Here is a 24,477-nt window from a genome sequence, read left to right as displayed (position 1 = left end):
CATCACTACCTTTGCTTAAAAGGTGGAAGAGCAGAGCTGCTGTGGGATTCATCAGGGACTGGGCCAGACCTGACCCCAACCTGCAGCTCTGCAGGAAAAGGACCAAGCCCTCGCTTGCCTGTCTCTCCTGGCTGATGTCATTGAAAGCAAAAGCCAAGGGACACAGGGAAAGGTGAAAGTGGAGATAAGGGTAAGGCCCCTCATCAGCCAGGCCTGGGCCAACTCCTCTTGGAGTAGGCACGCTCAGGAGAGCTGGGCAGAGGCAGCACTGGTCCAGCTGCTGAACATTGCTCAGCATTTCAGGGGCAGGATGCTCCTCTCCCTCAGTGTCCCTCGGTGTCCCTCAGCCCCCCTCTTCCCCTTCTCCCTTGCTGCCAGAATGCAAACCCACTCCCTATTATTTCCTTCCCCCTGCGTTTCACGAGAAGCTACTGCCAGACACCAAGCAGGGAGCCAGGAGCAAGGGCAAGGAGACCTCACTGTTTCCTTTGTATGCCCTGAGCCACCCGAGAACTTCACCAATGAAGGCTGCAAGCGAGGGAGCAAGCGGGTAGGGGAGAAGCCGGGGCGGGCGCCTCTCCCAAGCCCCGGGCCAACCAGCACCCCCACAGCGGGGTACCCGAGAAGACGCGGGGGGGGGGGGCGGCAGGAAAGATGCGCTGCTGCGAGAACCATGTCAACCGCTACGACTACGCTAGGGCCGGGAGCCAGGGAGCTGGTGATCCTCTCTCGGAGGACCTCCAGCCCCAGCGGGATGGGAGCTGGTGTCTCTCCGCCTGCCCTGAGATGTTCGGCGCTGCCGCTCGGCGCGAAGCGGCCCGAGCCCGCCCCAGCCCCGCCAGCCCCCACCCTCCGTCCTGCTGGAGCACACCGGCCGGGAAGTTAGCTCCGGAAACAGCCCCTTCTCAGTCCTGGAGTCCGCTCGGGGAGGGGGCAGAGGAAGAAAGGGGGGGTTAATGGGAAGGGAAACTAACGACGGAAATATGAGGGGCTGAGAGGACCCCCCTCCCCCAGAGTCACAGCCATCGTTCCTGTTCCCTCTCTGCTGCTCCACCTGCTCTGCAAAAAGGTTAGAAAGAAACAAGAGTGGAAACCCACCGTGTCCTCCTCGGAGGGAGACAGGGGAGCGGTAGATAGAGATAGGCACAGAGTGGTGCTTGCTGCCGTGGAAGTGATGCTCATACTGAGCCTGAGATACAGACGAGGAAGAGGAGGCAGAAGAAGCCACGTTAGAGGAACTCCACACAGAGCTGACGATACATCCCCAAAAGAGGGAGCACATCCACAGGGTCCAGGCGGGGCGGCGTCCCGGGCAAATGCTGGGGTGTATTCTCAGGTGCATGATCAAGGCACAGATCACCTACAGACGGACAGTCTAAAATCCAGCGAGGGAGAGATAAGGTTCATGATGCCAGGGGACCCATGTTAGCAGAAAGGAGAGTCGTTTCCGAGGCTCTAGAGTATGCGTGTGTGTTCAAGAGGCAGAGACAGTATGTGTCTGTGCGAGTGTGTGCTAGAAGGGAAGGGGAGGGAGGGGGAAGGTTAGTAACCACACAGAAGAATAAGACGCGCTGTTTCCCAGGGCTGGATCTACTGTGCCAGGAACCCCGTGGCCGCACCGAGCCTCCAGGAGAGCGCAGGAAAGCCGCACATGTCACCGCAAGGGTCCTGGAGATTGCACTTGTCAGGTTCCTCCAGGATCACAGGGTCCTCGAGGACTTTTCCCTGCCTGCGATCCCTGTCTCTCACTAAACTGAAAGGAACTATTGAAAATGAAAAAGAAGGAAAAAAGCCAGAGACCCCAGGTAATTTTTTACTTTTTTTTTATCGCAATTCCAGGGGGGTTCTGTTACTTCTCCACTAGCAAGTGTTGCAATGCAGAACTGGTAGGCACATGCACACGAGCGCACACACACACACAGATCTGGGTTGTTATCCTCCTTTCACCGGATCCAGGCGACCGTTGGTTCAAGCCGATTAACCCTGCGCAGCCGGGCAAGGCAACGCCAAGTCTTCCCAGGCAAGTAGGCAGGCAGGCAGCAAAGAGCGGAGAATGGAGAAGAGGCCGGAGGGCTGCGCGGCGCGGTCCAGCGGGGCGCGGAGCGGCGCGGAACCGGGGCCGGGATGCTGGCGGCCGGCGCGCCAAGTGCGGGCAACTCGGCGGCGCAGGTGAAGCGCAGCCGGGGCGGCCGGGGAAGCGGCTCCACGAATGGGCGAGCCGTATGCAAATATCCCGGCCCCGGCGAGCCAATGAGGGCGGCGGCAGCTCTCCGCAGAGGGACTGGCTGGCTCCAGGGGGAGGCGGGCTCGGAGGGCGGCACCGCCCCCGCCATTCATGCCCCGCTGCCTCACACACGCGGTCGCCGCCCCTCGCCCTGCTGGCCGGGGTCTCGGTCCCGGCCAGGCCCCTGAGACGAAGAGGGGTGGGCCGGCGGGTGGTGTTGACGGAGGCGGCGCTGTCAGCAGCGGGAAACACCCCGGACTCCCCGAAATATTCGGGAGTTCCAGGCGCTGCCCTAGCCGAGGGGAGCACACCGTGGAACTCGTGCCCGACCCCTGCCCTGGCCCATCCGCGCCCACGGGCGGGGACCAGGCCCCCGCGGCTGCCCGTCCTCAGCAGCCCACCCTGTTCGTGCGAGAACGGGACGTGTCCGCCTCCCACGGGCAGCTCCTCTCACACCACCGTCCCGGTTCTCCACCAGCGCGGAGTCGGAGGAGCTGCGGGGAAAGGGGCCCGGCGGGACGTGCGTGGCTGGGAGAGGAGCGGGGACGCGCAGCGGGTACTCGGCCCACTGCGATGCCACAGGGACTCGCTTCATTACTGAAGCCGCCTCATCCTGGAGCTCGTCCTGCGGCCGCAGCTGTAGAGGAGCGAAGTGAGAACTAGGGATTACTGTGCTCATTGAAACTTCTGCTTCTGTAGTGTTGCTCGGTTTTGTTTGGCTGTTTTCTTTAATGCTCTTGGAACAACAGGCCGAGTCCAAACAGGTTTATTTTTACTTAGTCCACGGAGAGTGAGAACTGCAGCCATAGTTTGCAGCCCGTACATTAATAAATAAATGCAGTAGCATTACCCAGTCATTTATTGCCTATCAATTTGCATAGCAAAAATCCCCAGCCACCCTACGGAATGCAGGCACCAACACTAAAGTGATGCAAGATCACTCAGGGAGTCAATAAGGAGCTTTGGAAAAGAACCCAGCCAGCCCTGGTACTCACCGTGCACTGCACTGCCTCCCTCTCCCGCATTTATTCTTTCAAATCGAAATAAATTGTTTATGACTGTAAGTTTCCTTGTTTTCCATTCTAGCTCCGTGTTTGTAGGTGTGCATGTGTACGCCTCAAAAACCTGCATTGATCTCTATCTGGTGCAACACGTCAGTAACTGCTCATGATCAGCTCAAGTTGCACACCTAGTACTCCTACCTGAGCCTGATATGCTTGTAATTTATTTTCTAGTGATTTATCTTATAGTTAAGTGATCTAAATCAGGGCTATAGCAGTCAGAAATACTTCAGTGTTTTACTGGCTTTAATCAATGATTGCAGGTGGTAAAGCTGGAAAGTAAGAATATTACTTTCAAATTTATCCAACATCTGCCACCTAAGAATCTCGCAGTGCTTTAAAATCTTGTATTAATGAAGCCATTCAACAGCTTTAGGTATTACTTTGCCATTCTGCAGATAAGGAAATAGAGGCTCAGAGGTGCTGAGCTAGTGACTGACTGATAGACATAGGAGCTGAATAGAACAGAACGGACACCAAGATTCTCCATCCCAACCAGCACATGCTATTAGTATAAATGTTTGACTGATTTGGTGGTCATTTGTTAGCTTAAAGTGTGAATATCAGCCTTCTCACCACAGGGCATACAGCTGGAGACAAGGGTGAGTAGCCCGTGGTGCAGGTGCCTGCTGGCTGACAGATTTGCAGTGCCACATACAGGGCTCTGAGCAGTTTTACCTGTGCAAGACAGCTGTTCCTGGCCCTGAGTTCTGCTAGAAGAAACTGCAGTCGCTATATATGTGGTGAGACAGCCAGAAGGATCCTGACTTTGAGAACTCTGTAACTTGGGAAAGAGGGGTAATATAACATGGCATATCATTCTTGGAAGGCTGCCAATCTATGAGGATGCTGCTGACATACACCCTTGAATCCTTCACCACAGAAGTCCTGATTTTCACCCAGTCCACAAAGTACTCTAAAATATTTATTGCATCAAACTGTAGGGGGCTTGACTTAGGGCAAAGAGGGGAGGATGTGTGTTATAGACTCATAGAATCATAGAACTATTCAGGTTGGAAAAGACTCTTGGGATTAAATACACATAACCAAATAGCTTATTTGTAAAAGACAGGAAATCTGTTCTGACTTAAGTTTCAGACCCAGCCAGTCATCAGCAGTGCAACAAAGATCTGCCTCCTATCATTTTACCTCCCTTTTCTCTGGCTACAGGACTACAAGAAGCACCGAACATACCACTCATAACATGATCACTCACTTAAAAAGGAACTCTAGGTCTGAACATTGAGGGCTCAATGCTGCTCCTCCAGAAGGTAGTGGTGGAAAATTCATTTGTTCTGCAAGGAAGGGAAGGGGCTATGTGTGGATACACTCCATGCCACTGTCCTGCAACTATTGGCCCTGTTGCTGAAAAAGAAAAAATGGAATAGGGACTATTTTGTTGACTAAACTAGCATCCTTGGGCTTTTAACTCCCCTTTAACAGTCTGACAGAACACAATCTCTTCTCCATACTTGAGCCTCTGTTCATGCTGGCCACCTCTTGGGATGCTGCAGGAAGCAGAGCCCTCAGTGGGCCATAAATTACCAACTCCAAAACAAATCACTGATCCTTTCCTCACTCAATCTGTCACCAACCCTTCCCCACATACAGAGGTACCAGCTTAGCTGCAGAGGATGTACAAAGCAGATAAGTATAACTTCAAACTGCCCTCATCAGAGACACAAAATTCCTGGTTGTCCCGGAAGAGGAGAAACAGCAAGCTGCTGAGTGTTGCCCCTGTGCTGGGCAGTTGTCCTGTCTAAGTTCTGCTTACCATCCTTCTTGCAAACCATTGGGTAAACAATTTTAGGCAAAAAGGTGAAAGGCCAAGGAAGCCAAACTGTGGGACTACAACATAAAAAGAAATTTTTAAAAAAGGAAAAACTGAGAAACTGGCTATAAATACATCATAGGGTCTGGTGACACCATAAAGTTCTGGGAACTTCACTCTGCCTTGCTTTATGAGGTGTCAGTGGAGGTATTTACTGCACTGTAATTCACAGGTGACTCATTTATTTAGCAGCACTGCTGCAGGAAGAGGGCAGATTTCAATTGCAGTTTTCCCCCTTGGGTGTCAAGGGGAAGTTCACAGTCAGAAGTGAAGTTTCAACAACATTATTCCCACCATACTGACTTCAAAGTAGACATTGTTATTTTCCTATTAGTTTAGTTCATTTCAACAGAAAGTCTCTCTAAATGCCCTGGCATCTTCAGAACTGAGATGAGTGCCTTAAGGGATAATGATTCCCATCATAAGTTGCTCCCCACAGATATGAGAAAAGCATTGTTATTTCTTACATAGCTGTTTCTTTAATTAAAAGAGCAGAGGACCACCATATTCTGCATAAATAAGAAATAATAAAGCAATTGTTTCTGAGCTGTAGAATCCCAGAAAGCAAGCCCAGGAAAAGTTTGTACTCTACCTTATTTGTGTAAGCACAACTCTCTCTGTATTTTCTATTAAAACTTAGCTTTTCATTACATTGCTGCACTTTTCTGAAAAGAACTAAAATAGTCAGCTCTGCTCTAAAATCACTACATCTCTCTAAAATCTGTAAAACTGGATCCAAAGGGGAATCTTCATTAGCTTTGAGCAATACAGGATGAGTAGCAGAGTGATGACAGCTCTGACTTCATCCAGTAGAGGCTAAAGAGGTACATCATTAACCAATGCATTGCTATAGAGTAAGGTTAAGAGAATAAGGTCAGCTACAACAGCTTGTCACCCAAAAGCTTCTCCCCAACTGACCTGTTTCTCTCAAGGTTCAAAGCAGCCCTATTCTTTTATTATTTTATTTTTAATGTACTTTTCCAAGAACAAGAAGGAGGGCAAGAACAGGTTCTACTTATGATCTTAAAATAGAGTCTTAAATAAAACAAAATGCAGAAGGGACTGCATATTGTAGAGAGCTTAGGACTGGCTTAGAGGCACATTTGCCTTTAGGAAGCTACTTCAAATACTGCTGAGGACACCAGTGACCAAAAAACTGGTAAATTCCTCAGCACCACTGGCAGAATTAACTGCTTTGAGACTAATCCCTGGTGCCCCACTGTCCTTGTCATCACTGCCTCTGCAGGCAGTCTTGGAAGGCAGGTAAGACCCAGCAGCACTGAAGAATTATCAGTGTTTGCTCATCCAGAGGTAAAGGGAAGGGTTGCTGCAGGAGGTTTGAAGACCACACACACAGCTTGCTGCTATGCAGTACTTTTTCTGCATATAACCAACTTGCTACAGTGTCTGTAGTTCTCAATTTTATTTTATACATTTAAAAAAAAAATCTGTTCTCAGGGCTTGTGTGCTTTCCTTTCGTAAACACTTACTTAGTAAGCTTTTCTTTTAGAAAAGCACTTACTTTCCCTGTAAGTCCAGTTACCGACAAAACTTAAGGCATATGCCTTAGAAGTTACCAGTGACATAGGGCAGGTCTAATTCTCTTTTCAGCTCAACTCCAAGGGACCACAGTTTGCTACAAACAACTAATACAGAAGCATTGGAGCCTAATTTCGTTCTTATTTATGTCAGAGTGAGTAAACTCAACAGAGTCAGTGGACTGACATCAGTGAAAGGAGATTTGACCCTTGATGTTCATTTGTGAGAAAAGAAGTGCAAGCTGATTACCATCAGTTTGCCTAACAGTAAGTTAGCCAAAAGCAACACTGGGAGCTTTAACAAACAATGACAGACACAAATCAGTTCTGTCAAGCATCAAATTTAGAGACTAGAAATCTTGCAAAGTTCAAACTTTTTTATTCTGAAATTTCACACCTACAGTCCTGGAAACAAGCAAAAGAAAGTGTGAGGGGGCACACAAATACAGCAATTTATCTTATTTTGATAAGCATTAATAAATTATAATTGGGGAAAAGGCAACATCAGAATTTGCTAATGCAAACTGACAATAACATGTTAGAATTGGCCCTGTTTTCTAGACAACATTTAAAGGACAATCCAGTGTACTCAGCACTATGTAAACTAACAGAAGAAGAATCTCGTCACTGGAGAGCTTACAGTCTTGCTGGAAAGGCATGAGCCAACATATGTCAGGCCAGCTTTATGAGCAAACAGTACCTCTTTTGGCTTAAGTTGGCTAGTTTGTGAACCTAAGAGAATGGAAAGGCTCAGATACTGGCAGTAACAGCTTCCCACAGGAGCCACAACTGCTACTGCTTTCAGTCCTAAGCTTGTAAGTCTTTCAATCTTCGCTGAGTATGCCACAGAAATACCCCTGCACAGGGTGTCCTGCACTGAACACCAGCAAGCATCCTCTCTCCTAAAGCTGTCTAAGAAACAAGATTGTTCTTCACACTCTGAACTCTATCAGATCACTAATTATGAAGATGCTTTGTGTTAAATGATCGATGCCTAGATTTTATTTACTTCAAACATCATGAGGAGTTCAAGTTATTCAAGTACCCACCACCTCCCCTTTTGTCTCACAAACACTTTAATCCCTGCCTCTGGGCTACTTTATCAAAGTGTGCTAATCAGCATTTACACTGCCTGTCAGCAGTGTGCTAATGGGCAGACTCATCTCACCAGAGAAAACTGACCCTGTGCTGCTTCCGAACTTTCTTCCCAGAAGAGTGGGACTGCATCTATCCCTTTTACTGTCAGTAGAAGCTGGGCTCAATGGCAGCTGCTCAAATCTTGTCAGGCAGAAGGGCAGAACCCGCTTATCTTTCTTGTATGATTTCAGGCAATGTGACTTTTTATCAAAAGTTTGTTTGGACTCAAAAGTTTCAGAAACCAGAAGACTGGCCAAGTTTGAAGAAATCAGAGTTGCCCACTGCTTGACCTTAGGTACTTATTGAGTTACCAATGAAGGAAAGGAGCTAAATAGTTTAAATTTTTGATGTTTCTGTCACAGAATACGCACATCAGTGCCTCTACTGTCTATGTTTCACTAAGATTTACAAAATTAAATGGTGGTGACCAGTAGCATGTGCTGAGAACTGATTTCTGTAATTCATGACAGCCCCCTCTCAATAGTAAATAACTTTGTGATAGGCCTGATTTTATGTTGAGCTAAATTAATTGCTAGCAACTGATACTATGGATGCAAGTAGCTACTACATTTATGGAAACAAAAATATGTGTACCTTTGCTGTCCCTATGGTTGAATAAATGTTGGCACAGCTAAAGAGAAGGTGAACAGCCTGTTCCCAGCCTAGGTGTGAGCCTTGACTAGGGTAACACACTGTTGCAATCCCTTGCCTTAGTGACTCTCACAGCAGCAAGAGGTTAGACACACCAGGATATCACAGAGGAGGACGTGTGACCTGTTGTCATTTTAGCTGCATCTGTTCTGTAAATCTAGTTTTAGATCTCTGAGGTCTGCCCGTTCAGCACCTTACACGCTAGTGGTAAATATTAGCAACGCAGAACTAACATGTCATTTATTTCTAGTGTGTCAGAAAAGTCTCAGAAAAGAGCTGAAAAATTATTTTTTAAGAGCTCTGAGCTCTAAAACTTTAATAGTACAGAGTTAATGTATCTGCTGCGATAAATAGGCACTATTTTATTACCTAACCATGAAAGCAGAAAGGGGACTTATTTTCCTTTTGCACTCAAAGAAATCTTGTCTGACGCAGAGAGAAGAAGCTGGAAAAACTGTTGCTTTTGCTCCTTTAAACTGGCTTCTGTGCTAATGAAAAGCAAGCTCTCTAACAGACACTGCAAAGGCTCCCCTCTGCTTTCTCCCTTCTGCCTATCATCTTGCCTGGCTTTTGCTTGTAATCACCTGTTCATCTTGCAGCAATAACTGCCCAGGTGACTGGTGTTTGCTGTAGTCTCCAGACTGCTGAGAAAAGAATTAAAAGAAAAGCAAGAAGGTGTAGTGAGAAAATCTTTCAGTGACACAAGTGTCTCACCACCAGCCAGAAAAGAGTGAAATGACTCCTGCAGCCAAGCCTGCTTGTGTGGGAGCTGCTGGTAGGTGTAATTTCCTAAGATGTATACTTTGCCAGAGAAAAAGAGGGTCAGAGCAGCCAAAGCGAAAAAATTGGCAGGACAAAAGGACACTGTGGGGAGCAATTATTTTGCTTTTAACCCTGCAAGAGCCCATGCTGCACAGTGGCAAACCCACGTACTGGCTAAGGCGTAATGAACAATGAGACCGTTAGATGGCCTTCTCCTCACCCTAAGGAAACGGCTGTTTTCCCATGCAGTGCCTGTGCTACACAACCTGCGCAAGATGGTACATAGAATACAGTCTAGCTGCTCTCAGCCACAGTAGACATTATTTTTTTTCCCTCCAGGTATCTAGGCTTATAATAGACAAGACAGCCAGGAACTTCAAGAGGCTACCTAGTCCATCTGCACCACGCCAGGTTAAACTTTACCTACAACATTCTTGGTGGTGTTGTCTATGATTGAGAATTAATGACTATGATTGAGAATTAACCATTGGAATAGAGTGTGCTGCTAACCAATGAGTACAGTTTCACTTTAAAGTTTAAGACTGGCCTGATTTATGAGTATTCTAAACATTCTCTTCCTAGCAATTGATAATTCCCTGAAATATATATAGATACACACAATTCCAGTTGCAATATTGTGGTATGTTATTTCTTTCTCTTTCTTAGAAAGATTATTTCTTTCCTCTTTACAAATATCTTTTACATATTTGAAGACTTCTGCTATGTTGCTTGTCCTTGACAAGGACATTTGCTTTATTGTTCCTTAAGAGATCCATGGGGTTTAGACAGTACTCATTATTGCTGGTTTCCTAGAGACTTTTTCCAAATATCTACATTTTTCTGGAAGTGCAATGCCCCAGACTGGTTGCAATCTTTCAGATCAAGTCCCATGAGCACTGCATACAGAGGAGAAATTATTTCATGTATCTCATTGAGTATACTCCTGTTTACATTACTTGTAAGACGTTTTTACCCCTTGCATAGAAGGGAGGCTCATATTAGCACCCTGCTAGCTACTTCAGTTTTTATATTCTCTGACATGAAAGTACAGCTAAGCCCTGGTCCAGGGATTTCTCAGCGTTTTTTACTCAGATTTTTTAAAAGGTTTTGCAACTTTCAGAAAGTGCAGCTTGAGTTACTGTACCATTACACTGGGGTGGGTAGTAGTACAGCATCTACTACCTGTTTCCTGCCAATATATTTTGTACTACTGAGGACAGGCCCTGGCTACAAGGCATGCAACCCACACAAACAAATCATATAGATGGAAGAAAAATACACTCCAGGTCCATTTTTGGTAACTGATCGGAGGACTTACTGGGACACAGTCTCTACCAGAGAAGCTCAACAAAAGCACAATAGTGAGAATAAATGTAAGGCACATGAACTATGTTTAAAATAATCTCTCTCCTTGTGGAGCACCTCACTTTCCTATTGTTCCCCAGTATCTCAAACTTCACTCTATCCACGCAAGCTCCTCCACTGCTGCAGGTCTCCTGAGACACCAGCAGTTTCCTTGTCTTGTCAAATCGTCCATCCTGCCTGTGACTCAAAGAGTGTTCATGCTAGTCACATGGATGCAAAAAGCCTGCTTCCTCCATCTGAACACGTCCCTTTACCCAGCACCCTCTTCTTTGAGCAGAATGGAAGGGAATTTGTGTAGGGGGAGGCACCCAGCAGCTTCAAAACCCTGCTGGAGCTGCAAACACTAACCCCAGAGCCAGTGCAGGCATCAGGAGCACAAGGGCTTTAAAAGCACCAGGCAGCTGTGAAAATCAGGTAGTGGAAACAAAGGGGAAGGAGCAACACACTCCCTCACAGATTGGCTGTATACAACAGGTAAGGCATAAACTGCTCCCAACATGGATCTGCTATTTATTAGACAGAGCAGACAAAAAACTCCAGCTACTCACTGTAAAGTGGCAAGGAAAAAGCTGATAAAAGTGATGCAGGGATTACATTTAAAATAGTCAGATGCAAACACATATGCATGCACATATTCCTGCTTCTCTCCTCTGTTACCTCTTTTTCTCTTCCTCAGACTATCAACCAGAGACAACTAGAGAAGAAACCAGTAAAGGGGAATATAGGAAAATGTCTATGGAAGCCATAGAAAAAGGTCCCTTGAATAATCATACTTTTTTTTGTTTTCTTTTTTTTTTTTTTTTGTTTTCTTTTTTGGTTTTGTTTTGTTTTGTTTTGTCTTCCTTCTGAATTTCTGGTTGGCCATACACAAGTCATCTCCACCCAGGACCAGCTCATCCCTTGAATTGAAGTTATAATTAGGTCTGCAGAGTTTTAACTAGATGCCATGTTTCACCTCCCTTCTCTTTTTATCAGTCACCAAAAGTGAGCACTCAGGAGGGCAACACATAGTCTGTCATTGACTCCTCCAGGGTACTGGCAGAAGTATGGTGGGTACTGTGTGGATTAAATAAATCTGAGTGGTCTTCAGAATAACTAACTCTGAATCATTTTGTTGCTGTATTCGTGTCTGCAGTCTGATGTGCTCCTGTACAAAAATCAAAAGGTAGCTATTCTGTGACAGCCTGAGCTACCAAAAATCCCCAAAAGAGAGAGAAAGCAGTATGTAGTCAACTGAATAAACAGATATACAGGTGCTCTCTATAACACCTTTTCTTGCACTGAGATGCTTACCCACTACCAGCACCTACACTAGATGTAATCCTCAGAAATGCAGCAGCAGACAGATAAAAATAGGGCATCTGATATTCCTGGCTACCTGAAAACACACTGTTCTACAAGAAGCAGAACTACAGAAATAAATGAGTAGGAAAAGAGGCTTCATGTTTCCCCTTTGTCACTCCCCCCATATTTCACCATAATAATGTCACCACATCACCTTCAGTTCCCCCCACATTCTCCCTCCTGTGATGAGCTCAGATTTTTGTAATATTTCCTTACCCCCTTGTAACACCTTTCATTTCTTTACCTCCCCATGTCTTGCTTTGGCTGAGGAAGCCTGTGTTGTGGCAGGTTCATAGCTGCAAGCCTGCCAGCTGGTGAACCAGCCTTTATACCTCAGAAGGGACAAAGAACACATTCTGTAGGAATTCAGTATCTCTTGGTATTCAAAGCATCTGTCAAATGTGGTGGCTGCAAAGCAGGTTACCAAAGGGGCAATGGCCAGACAGAGTGATTGCAGACGCATAATTTCCTTAGAAAACCAGACTAAATCAACACTGTGTTTCCACACTAGTGCAGTATGGCCTCAAGTGGTGTGACGGTTGAAGTTGCAGGGTATCGTCTTCTCCCTATGGGCTGTATTGCAAGAAAGCTTTTGTAAAAGGAGTAACAGACCCAAAGACTATGGTATAAGAGACAGGTAATTCAACATCTTAGACCTGTGCTACATATATATGGTAATGAAGCATGTTTTAGCTAAAGGACAACAGAAATAGCAGCACTAGAAGAAAACCTTCAAAAGTGAGTAATTGTGTTCTACTTTGGTTAAACAATCTTCTCCACTGGAAACTGAAGATTTCATATAGGGCTGGCAATAGGATGAAGACCAGCTAGAACACAAAGGCAAGGAGACCATTCCTCCCCACCTGCAAACACTGCTTCAGCCTCAGAGCCAATCCCTACACAGAAATTTCACAGGAAAGAGAAATAAAATGTTTAATGCTGTTCAAGGTAGCAAGAAAATATTACGACTAAGTAAATTTCAAAACTAGCATGACAGCATGTTTCCAGCTTCTGTTGGGGAAATAGGTGGCATCTGAGGGAGTCCCCAAACCATCTGGCTATTTGTGGGTTCTATGAGACTCATTTATCTGTCCCTCAAAATACTGCTGAGCTTTAAAGAACTTTTAAACAAAATTTTAATCTAAATCAATATGTTCCTGAGAAGCTTCTGCTTTCAACAGAGGATAGTCTAATAGTTTTATTTTGCTTTTTCCCAGCAAGCTGTATTGCAACAAATTGTTCTCATTATTGGATTTTCTTAGGTCACTAGTTACAGGGTGAAAATAATACATATCCAGATGTTTATACAGAGCTTATCACAGCTCAGATTACATAAGTCATGGTTAAAAAAGTGTATAGGATTAAAATCAGATGAGACGAAGCCCTGAGACTACCCCAGGCAACAATCTCACACCATCCAAATAAGACAGCTGGTATTTAGCAGGTATTTTTACTTCCATCCATCTTCATTTTTCTCCCTCTTTATCTCCCATTTTTGTAATTGCCCATCTCATCCTGTACAGGAACACACACATGCTCACCCACTCCCATTTCTTCTCTTGCCAAGAAGAGCATCCTGCGTGGGATTCAGTCATTTGTTGTCCACAGAACTTCTGGTGTGTGTGTCTCTAAATAGCTGACATCTGCAGGAGCTAGATGCTACTTATATGCTCCTTAGCACGATCAGATGCTGTTAAAGAACATGAACAAAATGCCTCATTTTAAAAATATCTTCTCTTTACCCCCCTACTTCTTTCTAACAGTTTTTTTGGGGAGGGATTCACAGTCCACTACATCTAATGACCAACTTTCAAAGCTGCTCTTCTCAGGGACACAAAGAGACCAATATAAAAGTATACACTGATAAAAATTCATTGCTTCTGCAGTCCAGGACTCACTTCTACAACACTCGCTTTTTTTTCAGGAAGCATGTATCACTCTAGAACCCTGCTGCAGAGATACAAACACAGCTCAGGTACCCTACTGGCATTCAGGTTCTTTAATTACTATATCCCCTCCTTCCTCTGTATTATTCAACAGACACCTTAATTCTTATAGCAACTAAAACAGGGGCTTCACAGACTACAGAATTTTCCAGGTATGCAAATGTGTTCCACGTAATTATTATTTCTCCTTCACAAACAAATCAGGAGTCTACAGTAACATGATGCTCTAATTCAAGACTGAAAAGAATGCAGAAAGGGGAAGATGTTACATTTACTTCCAGCTTGCCTCAATTTTGAGTGCTTGAATTTGCAAGAAAAACCAGTATCACTCTGAGCGGGGTTGTTGTTGGCTTTTTTAACATTTGCTCTCTCACATATATCTATCTATTCATGCGCATGTGTAAGCTTTACTTCAATGGAGTATGCCTTCGTTTAAAAAATACAGCTAGGACATAAATGCTTCAAGTCATCCAGACAAAGGAATACAAACAGCCAGCAAAGTGACAGGTAGCACAGATGCACCTAAATTGATTAAATTGCTGTTGCTCGAACACACACAGACACTGCAATCTCTTCCTCTTTTGGTTTACTCAAGGTAGGCTGTCATTCTTCTCCAGTGCTTTCCAAAGTGCTCTTGTTAGCAGGTTGAGAGAATTAAGTTAAGTTGACTCACCAATATTAATCAGTCTCTCTAATTCAACAGTGGCATGTTTAGAGAATGCCACCTGCCTTCTCTTTAAGCAAAAGATACTGAAACACAGCCAACACTTTGCCCAGCTGTTTCAAAAGCTAAAATTAGGCACACCTGTTTTAACAGTTGCTTCAGCAGCTGGACACTGGGATGTGGATCCATAAGATTTACTCAAAGCTTTCTCCCCTCAGAGCCAATAGTGTGACTTTAGTGCCTCATCCCCTGTTTAGAGAAAATTGTGTTGCAGAGGATAGTGTGAATGAATCAGAAGCGGTCAAGGTGTTCCTGTCCCCACTGCTGGACCTTGCTACAATGCAAGAAAAATTGCCTATACAGTGCACTATGGGATCGAGATATACTGGTCTTGATCTAGTAGTATACAAGGACAAGATCTTGAACCATATATAACCCAATGCAGGTATCATAAAAATTGTGGGCTTGTGAGATCTGTGACCTTCCATTCACTGCAATAAGTTGTCAGTGCTGATAGCTAAACCCAGCAAGTGAATCCTGCCAACTTTTCCATTACTGATCTTGGAGTAATGCAGGTAACATGCAAAACCCACTTCCCCAGCATCTAAAGTGAAACTGTCCCAGTTGTCTTCAGGTTCAATGTGCACCTCCACTGCAAAAACCTACAGCATGTTGGAAAGTCAAAACACTGAGATGTTATAAAATAACTGGCTGTAAAGTAAAAGACAAAATAAATTAAATGTTACTGAAATTACACTTTAAGCATTAGCTGGAGCTGTTTCCAAGCTTCTGTATCTGACCAAGGTGCTTGAGAATCTCAAGACCTTGTCCTAAAAGGAAGATGCAATTTCCTAAAGTTGCTGTATTTCACAATCTAGTTCTGTTTGCCTTTTTCCCTGAGGCAAAATCAGTTTATACAGTGCTATCCAGAGCCACTTACTCTCAGCACACTGGCAATCTCTTGGGTGTAACTGTGGGACCAAGTGGTAAACAGGATCAGTGAGATAATCTATGTTATGAAGAAGTGTGCAAAAATAGGTGCTCCATGAATCTGTACTGCAAATAAGATAAAGACATCAGAGAATGCTGAAGACAATTCTCAAAGTTACAGCTGGCCCCGTAGTCTTAAGAGTTCCCATATAATCAGAAGCCATAAATTTATAGACATGAATGTACTCAGGTATATAAAAGTAAGCATCTCCCAGAGCATATGCTCATCTGTACACTCTCCTGGGATGGGCACCTGTGTGTTTTCAAAGAAGACACACGCACATTTATGCACATGAACCCAGATAGATAGCATGCACATCTATGGCGATCATTATAATGTATAAAAATATATGCAAGCACACATTTGTGCCTTAGAGCACACTGCACATCATCAGGTTCCCATCAAACACACTTCAGATTTTCTCTTTAAAACAGAAAAGGGGTGGGGCAGAGAGAGACTGCTTGGTTGTCAAACCCAGTAATAAATGTTTGTCAAGAGCATTTCTGATGGGATCTAAAGGTGCTGGGAGAAGTAAGGCCCTTGCAGTCAAACTGCACAAGTCGAACTCGAGCAGTGAAGAGAGAGAAAGATGGTAACACAAAGACTTTTCTCCTCTGTCTTTCTGGGAAATAATGAAGAAATTCTTCAGCGTGATTACTGTTATACCTGCTGGCCCTGTTCTCAAGTCTGTATTAGAAGATGCTCCTATCTTTCGTCAGATTAAATGCACCTGGTAAAAAGCGGTCAGAGATTGGCACAATAATTATCTTTCCTCATTAGAAAGCAAGCCCTGGACCTGACTGAATATGACTCCTCTGTCAAGGTCCTTTGTGGGCTGTAACAGTCCTCAGCCAACATCAACGGAGACAACACTTCATGTGAACAAAACAAAGCAACATTTCAAGTAATCTTGTCTTTTTATTTGCTTTTTCTCATCTAAGCCTGCTGTGTGAGGTGGGAAGGTGCCAAATTCCTTTTTAACTTGTATAAATGCATCTAAATGTCACAAAAGAGCCTTGTTAAGTGAAAAGCTTTCCAAATGTTTCTCTCCCGTATCTAAAATAGATTGCTCTTTTTTTTTTTTCCTTTTTTTTTTTTTTAATTAAAAAAGGCAGACTCTCTCAGACCACTGTCCTTCACCATTCATGAGGCCAGCTGACTGCAATGACCCACCAGCAGAGCTCCTGGTGTTCTCCTGCAGTAGCATTCACTATAGTGCAGGGTATGGCTTTGCCCAGGGAAGCCAGAAGGAAGGGTAAACATATAGGTAAAGAAAGGCTGAAAACTCCTCCAGCTAGAGCATGAGCAGACATAAGGGGCCTTTCTGTGACAGAACAGATGGGCTCCCTAATTTTTTAAAAAATGCATTTGAAACATATTAATTGTTTTAACCCTTTTCTGTTAATGTGAGCTTGAAGTCAATGACTAATAGTTAAGAGCTGTGACCCCAAAGCACGCCAGCACCAACACCCAACACCACAGAAAAGGCAGTGCAAAGGCCTTTGCAAAATACCATCCCTGCCACAGACTGCAGCTAGGACAACTTCATTTAAAAAGGAACAAGTGGGAACAGCTCAGGCTTTCATACTGGTGCTCATATCTATATGACTCCTGTAGATAAGCCAAGCTGAGAAAGGTGGGTGGCGTGCAGTAACAGATTGAGTGCAGTGCAGTTATGGGAGCTGTGCAGTAACAGATGAGGGCAGACAGCAGTGGCTAGTCTACAAACTGGAGAACTAGGGAAAACCGTGGAGTCCAACTGTGCTTAGTGATCACAATGAATCAGCTCCTTTCCTTTCAGTACAGTCAACCATGGTCCCTTCATCATCCCAAAGGTCACTCATATTCTACTTGGTCTGGCTCATTCTCCAGTGTTCTCAGTTCAAGGAAAAAAAAGACCTCAGGACTATAGACTGCATTTCTGATCTTACCAGAAAGATGTCAGGAGAAGCATCCCATTTTTTTCTGCCGCCAAGTACAGGGCTCAAAGAAATTATCACATCCTATGGTTTGTTCAACAAAACATGCTGCAAAATGGTGTTACTCTGCAGCAGGAGGAGCACAGCTGTGTTACTGCATTACAGTAACCGGCACCACTGTCAAGTAAGATGTGTGGTCCCAAAATCACATGGCATTTAATCAGACATAATTTATTCTTCAAGTCATCATATAATCTACAAAAACACAGACAACACATATAATCTACAAGAATGCTGCAATCCAAGAGCAGAGTCAGCCACTGAATTTAGGAGAGGTCACATTGCAGAAGGGGAACCTCAGCTTCACTGTAAAGGAACCCTCTGCAAGAAACCCCTGTGCATGATTGCACTGCAATCTTCTTGGGCCCCTTCCAACACCCAAATCAAGAGAGATTTTCTACACTGGAAAAATGAAGTCTCACAAAGGTCATTTTCCATTTGCACCAGCTGCCACAGTCTGCCCATTTCCAAGCAGAAATGTGGGCCTTTCCATTCCAGGCTGCAATGCAGGACTAGTAAAACTACCAGCCTCTAAAGTGTAAATCTGGGAGCTGGCCCCTGCAGTGCAAAATTAGCTATTTTTATTTATTTTATTATTTTTTTGCGCAGTAGCATTTGATTTACTTTCCTTTTCCTTTTGGATTTGGGGACAGGGAGAGGGAAACTGGAGGTGTGTTTTCATGTTTTCATCTGTAATAGCTAGAAAATGTGTTTTCAGAAAAATTAAATGAGTAGATACAATGACACACTATGTGCCTGCAGGAGCTCAGATTTTAAGATACACATCAGACACCAGTGGCCTCAAAATTAAATTATGCACTAGCAATAAAAAGACATCTCACATTTAAAAAAACAACCAGAATTCTTGATCAGTGAACAATTTAAAATCCCTCTTCTGCACAAGCACATCCAGGTGTTTGCTAGGCAGATGTAACAGAATGCTGCTTCACTGAAGCAGTGTTTAAGTACTGTGATCATTTAAATATGCATTTATTTGCCTTTGGAGTGATAAAATTAGAAGTTAGAGTAGAGTTGGCTTGCGGTTCCACTGGTAGTTACTAGCCTTCCCATCTAGGAGAAACTTGGGTAGGCAACAGTGCTTTCCCTTGCTCTGCTTTAGCTTTCCTAAAACTGGTCCCCCTCCCAAGTATCTGACTTATTTCTTCTTTCTCCCCTCTGCTGTGATCATCCGCCTCTTTCCCTTTTCTTTTTTCCTTCCTTGTCTTCTTGTTTCATGGACTATACTGGGACAAGGAGCACAAATTGCACACACATAACCCCATCTTTTTACCTTGCTGCTTGCCCCATTTCTTGATTTCAGGCAATAGTCCCTTCTCACTATTTCTGTCTGGTACCTCATTTCCATAAGGATGAACTATGCAGCCATGTTTGCTCACGCTTTCTGCAATATCACAGTCTGCTGATGAGCCCCAGTCTTTTTAAACAGGGTTACATTTTCTCTTGTGCCCTCTTGCAAGCCTGGTGCTCTGCCAGGCCTCTGCAGAATGGATGCACTGAATGCCGAATATTCCCTACGTGGCAGGCCAACAGGGGCTCCAAGGGGCAGGCACATCCAAGCTCCTGCAGCTCAAGCCTGGCAAAAAGAATGAGCTTTCCTGCTGCCTTGAAAATGATGGATGTACACAGAGGCTTTGCACAACCTACAGCCATATGATCCCCCACACAGTCCCCTGGAACCCTGCACATAATATAAATTGGCACACAAAGAAACACGCTCAAGAGCACTGACCTGAATGCTACCTAGAACAAGCAGTAATGTAAAAGGTAATGTAACTCCACTGCAGAGGGTCAACCTTTGCTTGTAGGGTGTGTTTGTATGTAGAGTCTACATATTCATATTTTAGATTCACGGCTGGAACATTCAAGGTGATGACAGGAGATAACCTGGCTTGTTCTTTTATGATAGGATTAAAAGCTTTTACATTGGTTTGGTGTTTCCTCAGAAAAATAATAATTTCTCCCACAGATCTCAAAAGACAGCAGGTTCCAATGTAGCTGGAAATAGTGACAACAGTCCTTCTTTTGGTACTTCTGCTCTAAAAGGAACTCTGTAAAATTATATGTATTTTCTCACTTTCTAGGAATTAGCCAGATGAAATAAGCTTGACCCTGTGATGAGAGGAAAGTGTTGGGGAGTTGTCTAACTTTCATGTCTTAAAATGTGAGAGAAAAGTTGAGGTCATATCCATCAGGAAAGACTAAATTACACAAACTATGTAGTTTAACCTCAGCAGTCCCCTTGCAAAAGCAGCAAGAAACCTTGGCCAGCATGATCCCAGCAGTCCACATACAATTCACCTCCATGAAGTCCTCAAGCAAGGAGTATGCATTTACAATAAGCCACACACTAAATACGATTTGTGGTCTGCTAGCAATGAGAAGGCACACTGATAGCAAAGGTTAAGGATCAGCATCATTTCTTTGTGTCAGTTGTGTCAGACATTCAGGTAAACCTCTGATTTTCCTGGGGAAGTGGCCTGATAAGATTGTGCAGTAGCACTGACATCTTGTTTTCTATATGCTCACTAATTTGGCCTACTGACAAATTTCATTGCAGTCTCAAATACTAATATAAACAAATACTTGGTTATATTCAGCTAAATGTTCAAAAGTTTTGTAAATCCCTTATCAGTTGCAAAAAAATTAGGGTCTGTTGGTTAGTAATTTATGCCAGATTCATGTAGAATACCCAGCTCCATAGTGGTAGCAAGAAGAGAACTCAGAGTCTCCTACTCCAAAGGTGCTTACTACTGCCTTCTAGGCTGCAGAAGACCTGATCTCCTTAAACTGAGTGGTGTATGAAAACCCCAGCATCCTCTGATCAGCTCTGGGTCTATCCAGGACAGCAGCAGAACACTCAAGTTTTATTCTACAATGAATGCATAACCCTGAAAACATACAAAAAAACCCTGCTCCGAATTCTACAACTACACAAATAAATTGCGTGGTACACAGCAAGAGTTTGTATTTGTCCAATGAACAGTATCAAAGTATTCCAAAGGAATTTAGTGCCACAGAGCACACAGAAAGCAAGTATTAATTAACTCAAATTTACAGAGAGCAGAGCTGAGGCAGTGAGGGACTGAACAGACCATCAGGGTGGAGCAGTCTCTGCCTCAGGCTCCAACCATTAGATCAGATTCTCTACCATCCTACCAACAGTAACCACTGTTCTTTTTAATACTGTTGACTTCTAGGTATGAACTCCTGCACATACACAGCATAAAAGCAGCCCCTGGTTTTCATGTCTGTATGTTTTGATAGAGACTCCAACTAGAGGATCACATACTACTGTCTTTGAAGTGACCTTTCCTTCATTCAGAACACAGGAAGAATAATGCCTGTTGAAGGTGCTGATACAATGTTTTATCTTCACTGCTCCTTTTGTGGCCCCCTCTTCTGCATGCCATACTAAATTGCTCTGAAGAGTAATTTATTTCCACATGGGCTTTTCTGTGGTGCCACTCAGCAGAGCACTAGACTGTTTTGCAAAAACTAATTATTTTGGACAACGCCTTTCTGAGCTGATAGGCTCATTTTACAAATGTAATGCTTAGGAACAGGGGAGTTAAGTCAAAATGCCTTCTAGTATTGAATGTGCAATTTCAGATTGCAAATCCTGATTACACAGACTGCTTAGCCCCTTATGGCACCTTACAAATTTGAAGCACATTAGTGCTGTCTAGATTACTGTTTGCAGGGCTCAGTATTGTTTCCACCCAAACTATATGATCTCAAATTGGGGACCAGAACACAAGGAATACATAATTCAGGGATGGCCTGAGGGGGAAAAAAAAAAAATAAAAAAATTAGTAACTTTCCCAGCAAGTTACCCTAGGGAATGAAGGTTAGACAGCACAAGATGCCCCTTGATCAATGCTTCGCTCAAGAGGCCACCCTCCCTCCCTTGTAAGAACCCCCTGCCTCATTTGCTACACATTCAGCTTCAAAAAAACCTGAAGCATCCTATGTACAAGGCAGTAATTTTGAGAGCAGATCCCCAACTTATGCCAAGAGCTCTTTTTTTCTGTGCATGGCATGGGGAGAAAGTCATAGGGGGGAAATAACGACTGAAGACGTTACCAATGATCACATCCTAAAGGCCATACCAAAGGAGCATAAGGTTCTCTAACGCTAATTTTTAACTGCTTGATTTTGGATGGTTCCCAGTTCTTTAAGATTTTTTAAAGATGGTACAGTTGTGGGGTTTATATAAATATTTATGTATAGGGATATATATTTGTAAATACAAACATACATGTACACATAAAAAGACATAGCCATTCTCTGAAACTTACTTAAACTTTCAGTGAGTTCCTTTTGATTTAAAGAGATGCTACCAAATCCACCAGCATTTCTGTTTTACATTTTTTCTTGAATAAATCTAGAACTGAAAACTAGATTTCCTTCAAATTCCCCTACCTGCATGAGGCAAGGAAATGAAAATGCCTGTCAGCAAAAGTAATGTGTTTAATACCATGCCAGCCCTAAACATCAGTAGAGATTTCTGTGTATTGCAGATAATTCTATCACCAAGCCATATTGCTCTGTGATGTGCTTTTATCTTTGCTGTAGGATAATATCAATATTTCAAGCATGAGCAAAATAATGTTTTATGAGATTGGTGTGGGAAAACACAGTGGCAAGTACATAAAAAAGGCCAAAGAAAAATGCCAGGTAGTCATCATAAATGCCTTCCTTTCCCACCAGAGTTTGTCTAGTTTATCCAATTCTAATCAACAAGTTGAGGTCCACTGGGGCCCTGGTGACTTTGGTTACATTTTCAGTGCTGAAGAACAGCAAGCAAAAGAGAGAACAGATAATGGGATGGGAGGCTGTAACATCCTAGAAGCCTAGACCTTTACAGCCAAAAAGTCTTTAAAAAAAAAACTTTCAAATTAAAAAGAAATTATTTACAAAAAAAAGGAAATAGAATGGGGGTGGGGGAGGGGGAAGCATTGAGCCATTTGACACACTGCACATGTACCTGGTAAAGATTATGCAGGACAAAGGTACCCAGGGAACAGCCTCTGCAAATCCACAATGATGTCCAGAGCAGGCAGCTTTTTGGGTGCTGCTGGAACCTGAGCATGGAAGTGTCCAAACAAGAAGTTATCTCCCTGTGGATCTGGCTGGGTGAGTTATTCACCTCTTGCATGCCTCTGCAAAGGACTCAGCTCTTCTGAGGAAAAACTCTCAGTCACAGATACAATCATACCAAGAAAAGGTGTTTTTCCCCAGTACAGCTAAGTGGCAATCTGTGCCCCACACTGGCACAAGACACAAGCTTGTTCGTACAAGCTCTGTATCTAATGCTTTTGGCAAATCCACCAACACAATTTGTCCTCTTTTTTTTTTTTGCACTGGGGCTTGCAGTTCCTCCTTGTTTGACAACAGAACTGCTAACTATTACTTAACCCCTTCCCACATTAACACTGCAGCTATTCAACCACACTGATGTGTTAGTGTAGTCTGCTTTTAAGTACCTCAGTATTTGAGTTGAACTAACAAACCTTAAAGGCACCTGCAGTTCAGGAAAACAGTGATCAGCACCCTCTGCAATCAGTCAAAATTCAGTTTCAAATCATTAAAACTGACATAATCAAAACCACTAGTTCTGTAAATCTTGACTGTTTTGATTGGAAGAAAAATGAAATCTTGCAGTTCAATCTTTTCTAAAGCACCCTCCAACTCTACTGTCCCCTTATCTCCAACTTAACATGCTGTCCCTGGGGACATTCAGCTAGTTTTCAGTCCATCTGGAACACTGCTCATTTCAAAGGCAATTTGAATGAAATGTCTAAAAAATCTCTTAGAAAATAACTCTCATAATAAGCACTGTACCTTTTATGATGTTACACTGTTACCAAGCAGTAAATTCATTTGTTTTCCCAAATCCCTTACCAACTTCTTTTAAATATATAAATAAAAAGGGGAAATTTCTGTAGATATTATTTCACAATATGTGAATCTGAAACATTTTAATAAGAAATGCAGCTCCAGGCTAAGAGATATAAATTGCACACCGAAGGGAATAGTTTAATACACTGTTTAATGCTATCATCAAAACTGATAAAACGATGGCTTTAATACATTTTTAACATTTCTTTAGAGCTGAAAAAAATGAGAGCGAGAACCATATTTATACATTAGCTAAATGTCAGAAGTGACACTGAACCATCCAGGTGGCACACAGCTCCCACAGCATTGCCTCTCCCTGACTGAAAAAAAAAATTACCTGAACCAACAGATCCTGGGATTTCCTCTGAAAATGACCCTTGGGGAGAATGTCTGCCTCTCCTGTACAGCCCACTAAGTCATGTAGCACGTCGTGCTCACATCACACCCTCTTGCTCCTAAGTACAGTGTGCATTTTCAAAAGCTTTGACAAGTAGTAAAGGTATGACATTGATAACATTATTTGAAACAGAAGCAAGATGGACAGGATACTCCTGTCTGCTAGGGAACAACCAGCAACAGTCCTAAATACCCATCGCTGAACAAAGGGATATGCAAGAGCCTATGGTTTTGGAGAGGCCAGCCACAGCAGCAAGAAATATAAGGTCTCTCTGCAAAGACCTGGAATGATCTCTGGAAGTGTATGTACATAGATACTCAACAACACTGTAGCACCATTGAGGATGAAAAAAACTTTTAAGGAAATTGAAAAGGTTAGTTCCTTGGCTATAGCATTTCTAACAGGACCTTGCCAGGAAAAAATCTCAAATATATAGCGTATGTGTCCTGTCCTGTAGCAGGTGCGTGCCTATCAGAAGGTATTACCTTGTACATAAATGTTTCCTCTTGCTTTTATATTCTTCCAATGAACAAGAAGTCTCTAGGGTCCTGTTAACTGCAAACAGTAAAGCCTGTTTGTACTTGTCAAGAGAAATAGGTTTTACACCTAACAATAAAGTATTCTGGCACTTTATAATGTGTATTTTTTCTTAGCTCTATTCCCCT

The 24,477-nt window shown here is 43.5% G+C and overlaps 1 protein-coding gene across 22 annotated transcripts in view; it reads right to left on the bottom strand.

The window, feature by feature from the left end:
• NRXN3 (neurexin 3) overlaps nt 1–24,477 on the bottom strand; it is a 1,010,752-nt gene that overhangs the window by 371,613 nt on the left and 614,662 nt on the right. For 2 of the 22 annotated variants that reach the window (XM_051620882.1, XM_051620886.1), the window contains exon 1: nt 1,099–2,102. The exons of the other annotated variants lie outside the window; for them this stretch is intronic. In XM_051620882.1, the coding sequence (XP_051476842.1) occupies nt 1,099–1,342 (244 nt within the window). In that variant the 5' untranslated portion in view covers nt 1,343–2,102. Of the gene's footprint in view, nt 1–1,098; nt 2,103–24,477 lie in introns of those variants that run through there. 22 annotated transcript variants of the gene reach the window in all.

The sequence above is a fragment of the Apus apus genome, chromosome 5, assembly GCF_020740795.1.
Source record: "Apus apus isolate bApuApu2 chromosome 5, bApuApu2.pri.cur, whole genome shotgun sequence".
Classification (NCBI taxonomy): domain Eukaryota; kingdom Metazoa; phylum Chordata; class Aves; order Apodiformes; family Apodidae; genus Apus; species Apus apus.
Note: the sequence above shows the minus strand (reverse complement) of the source record. Positions and strands in the feature narration are given on the sequence as shown.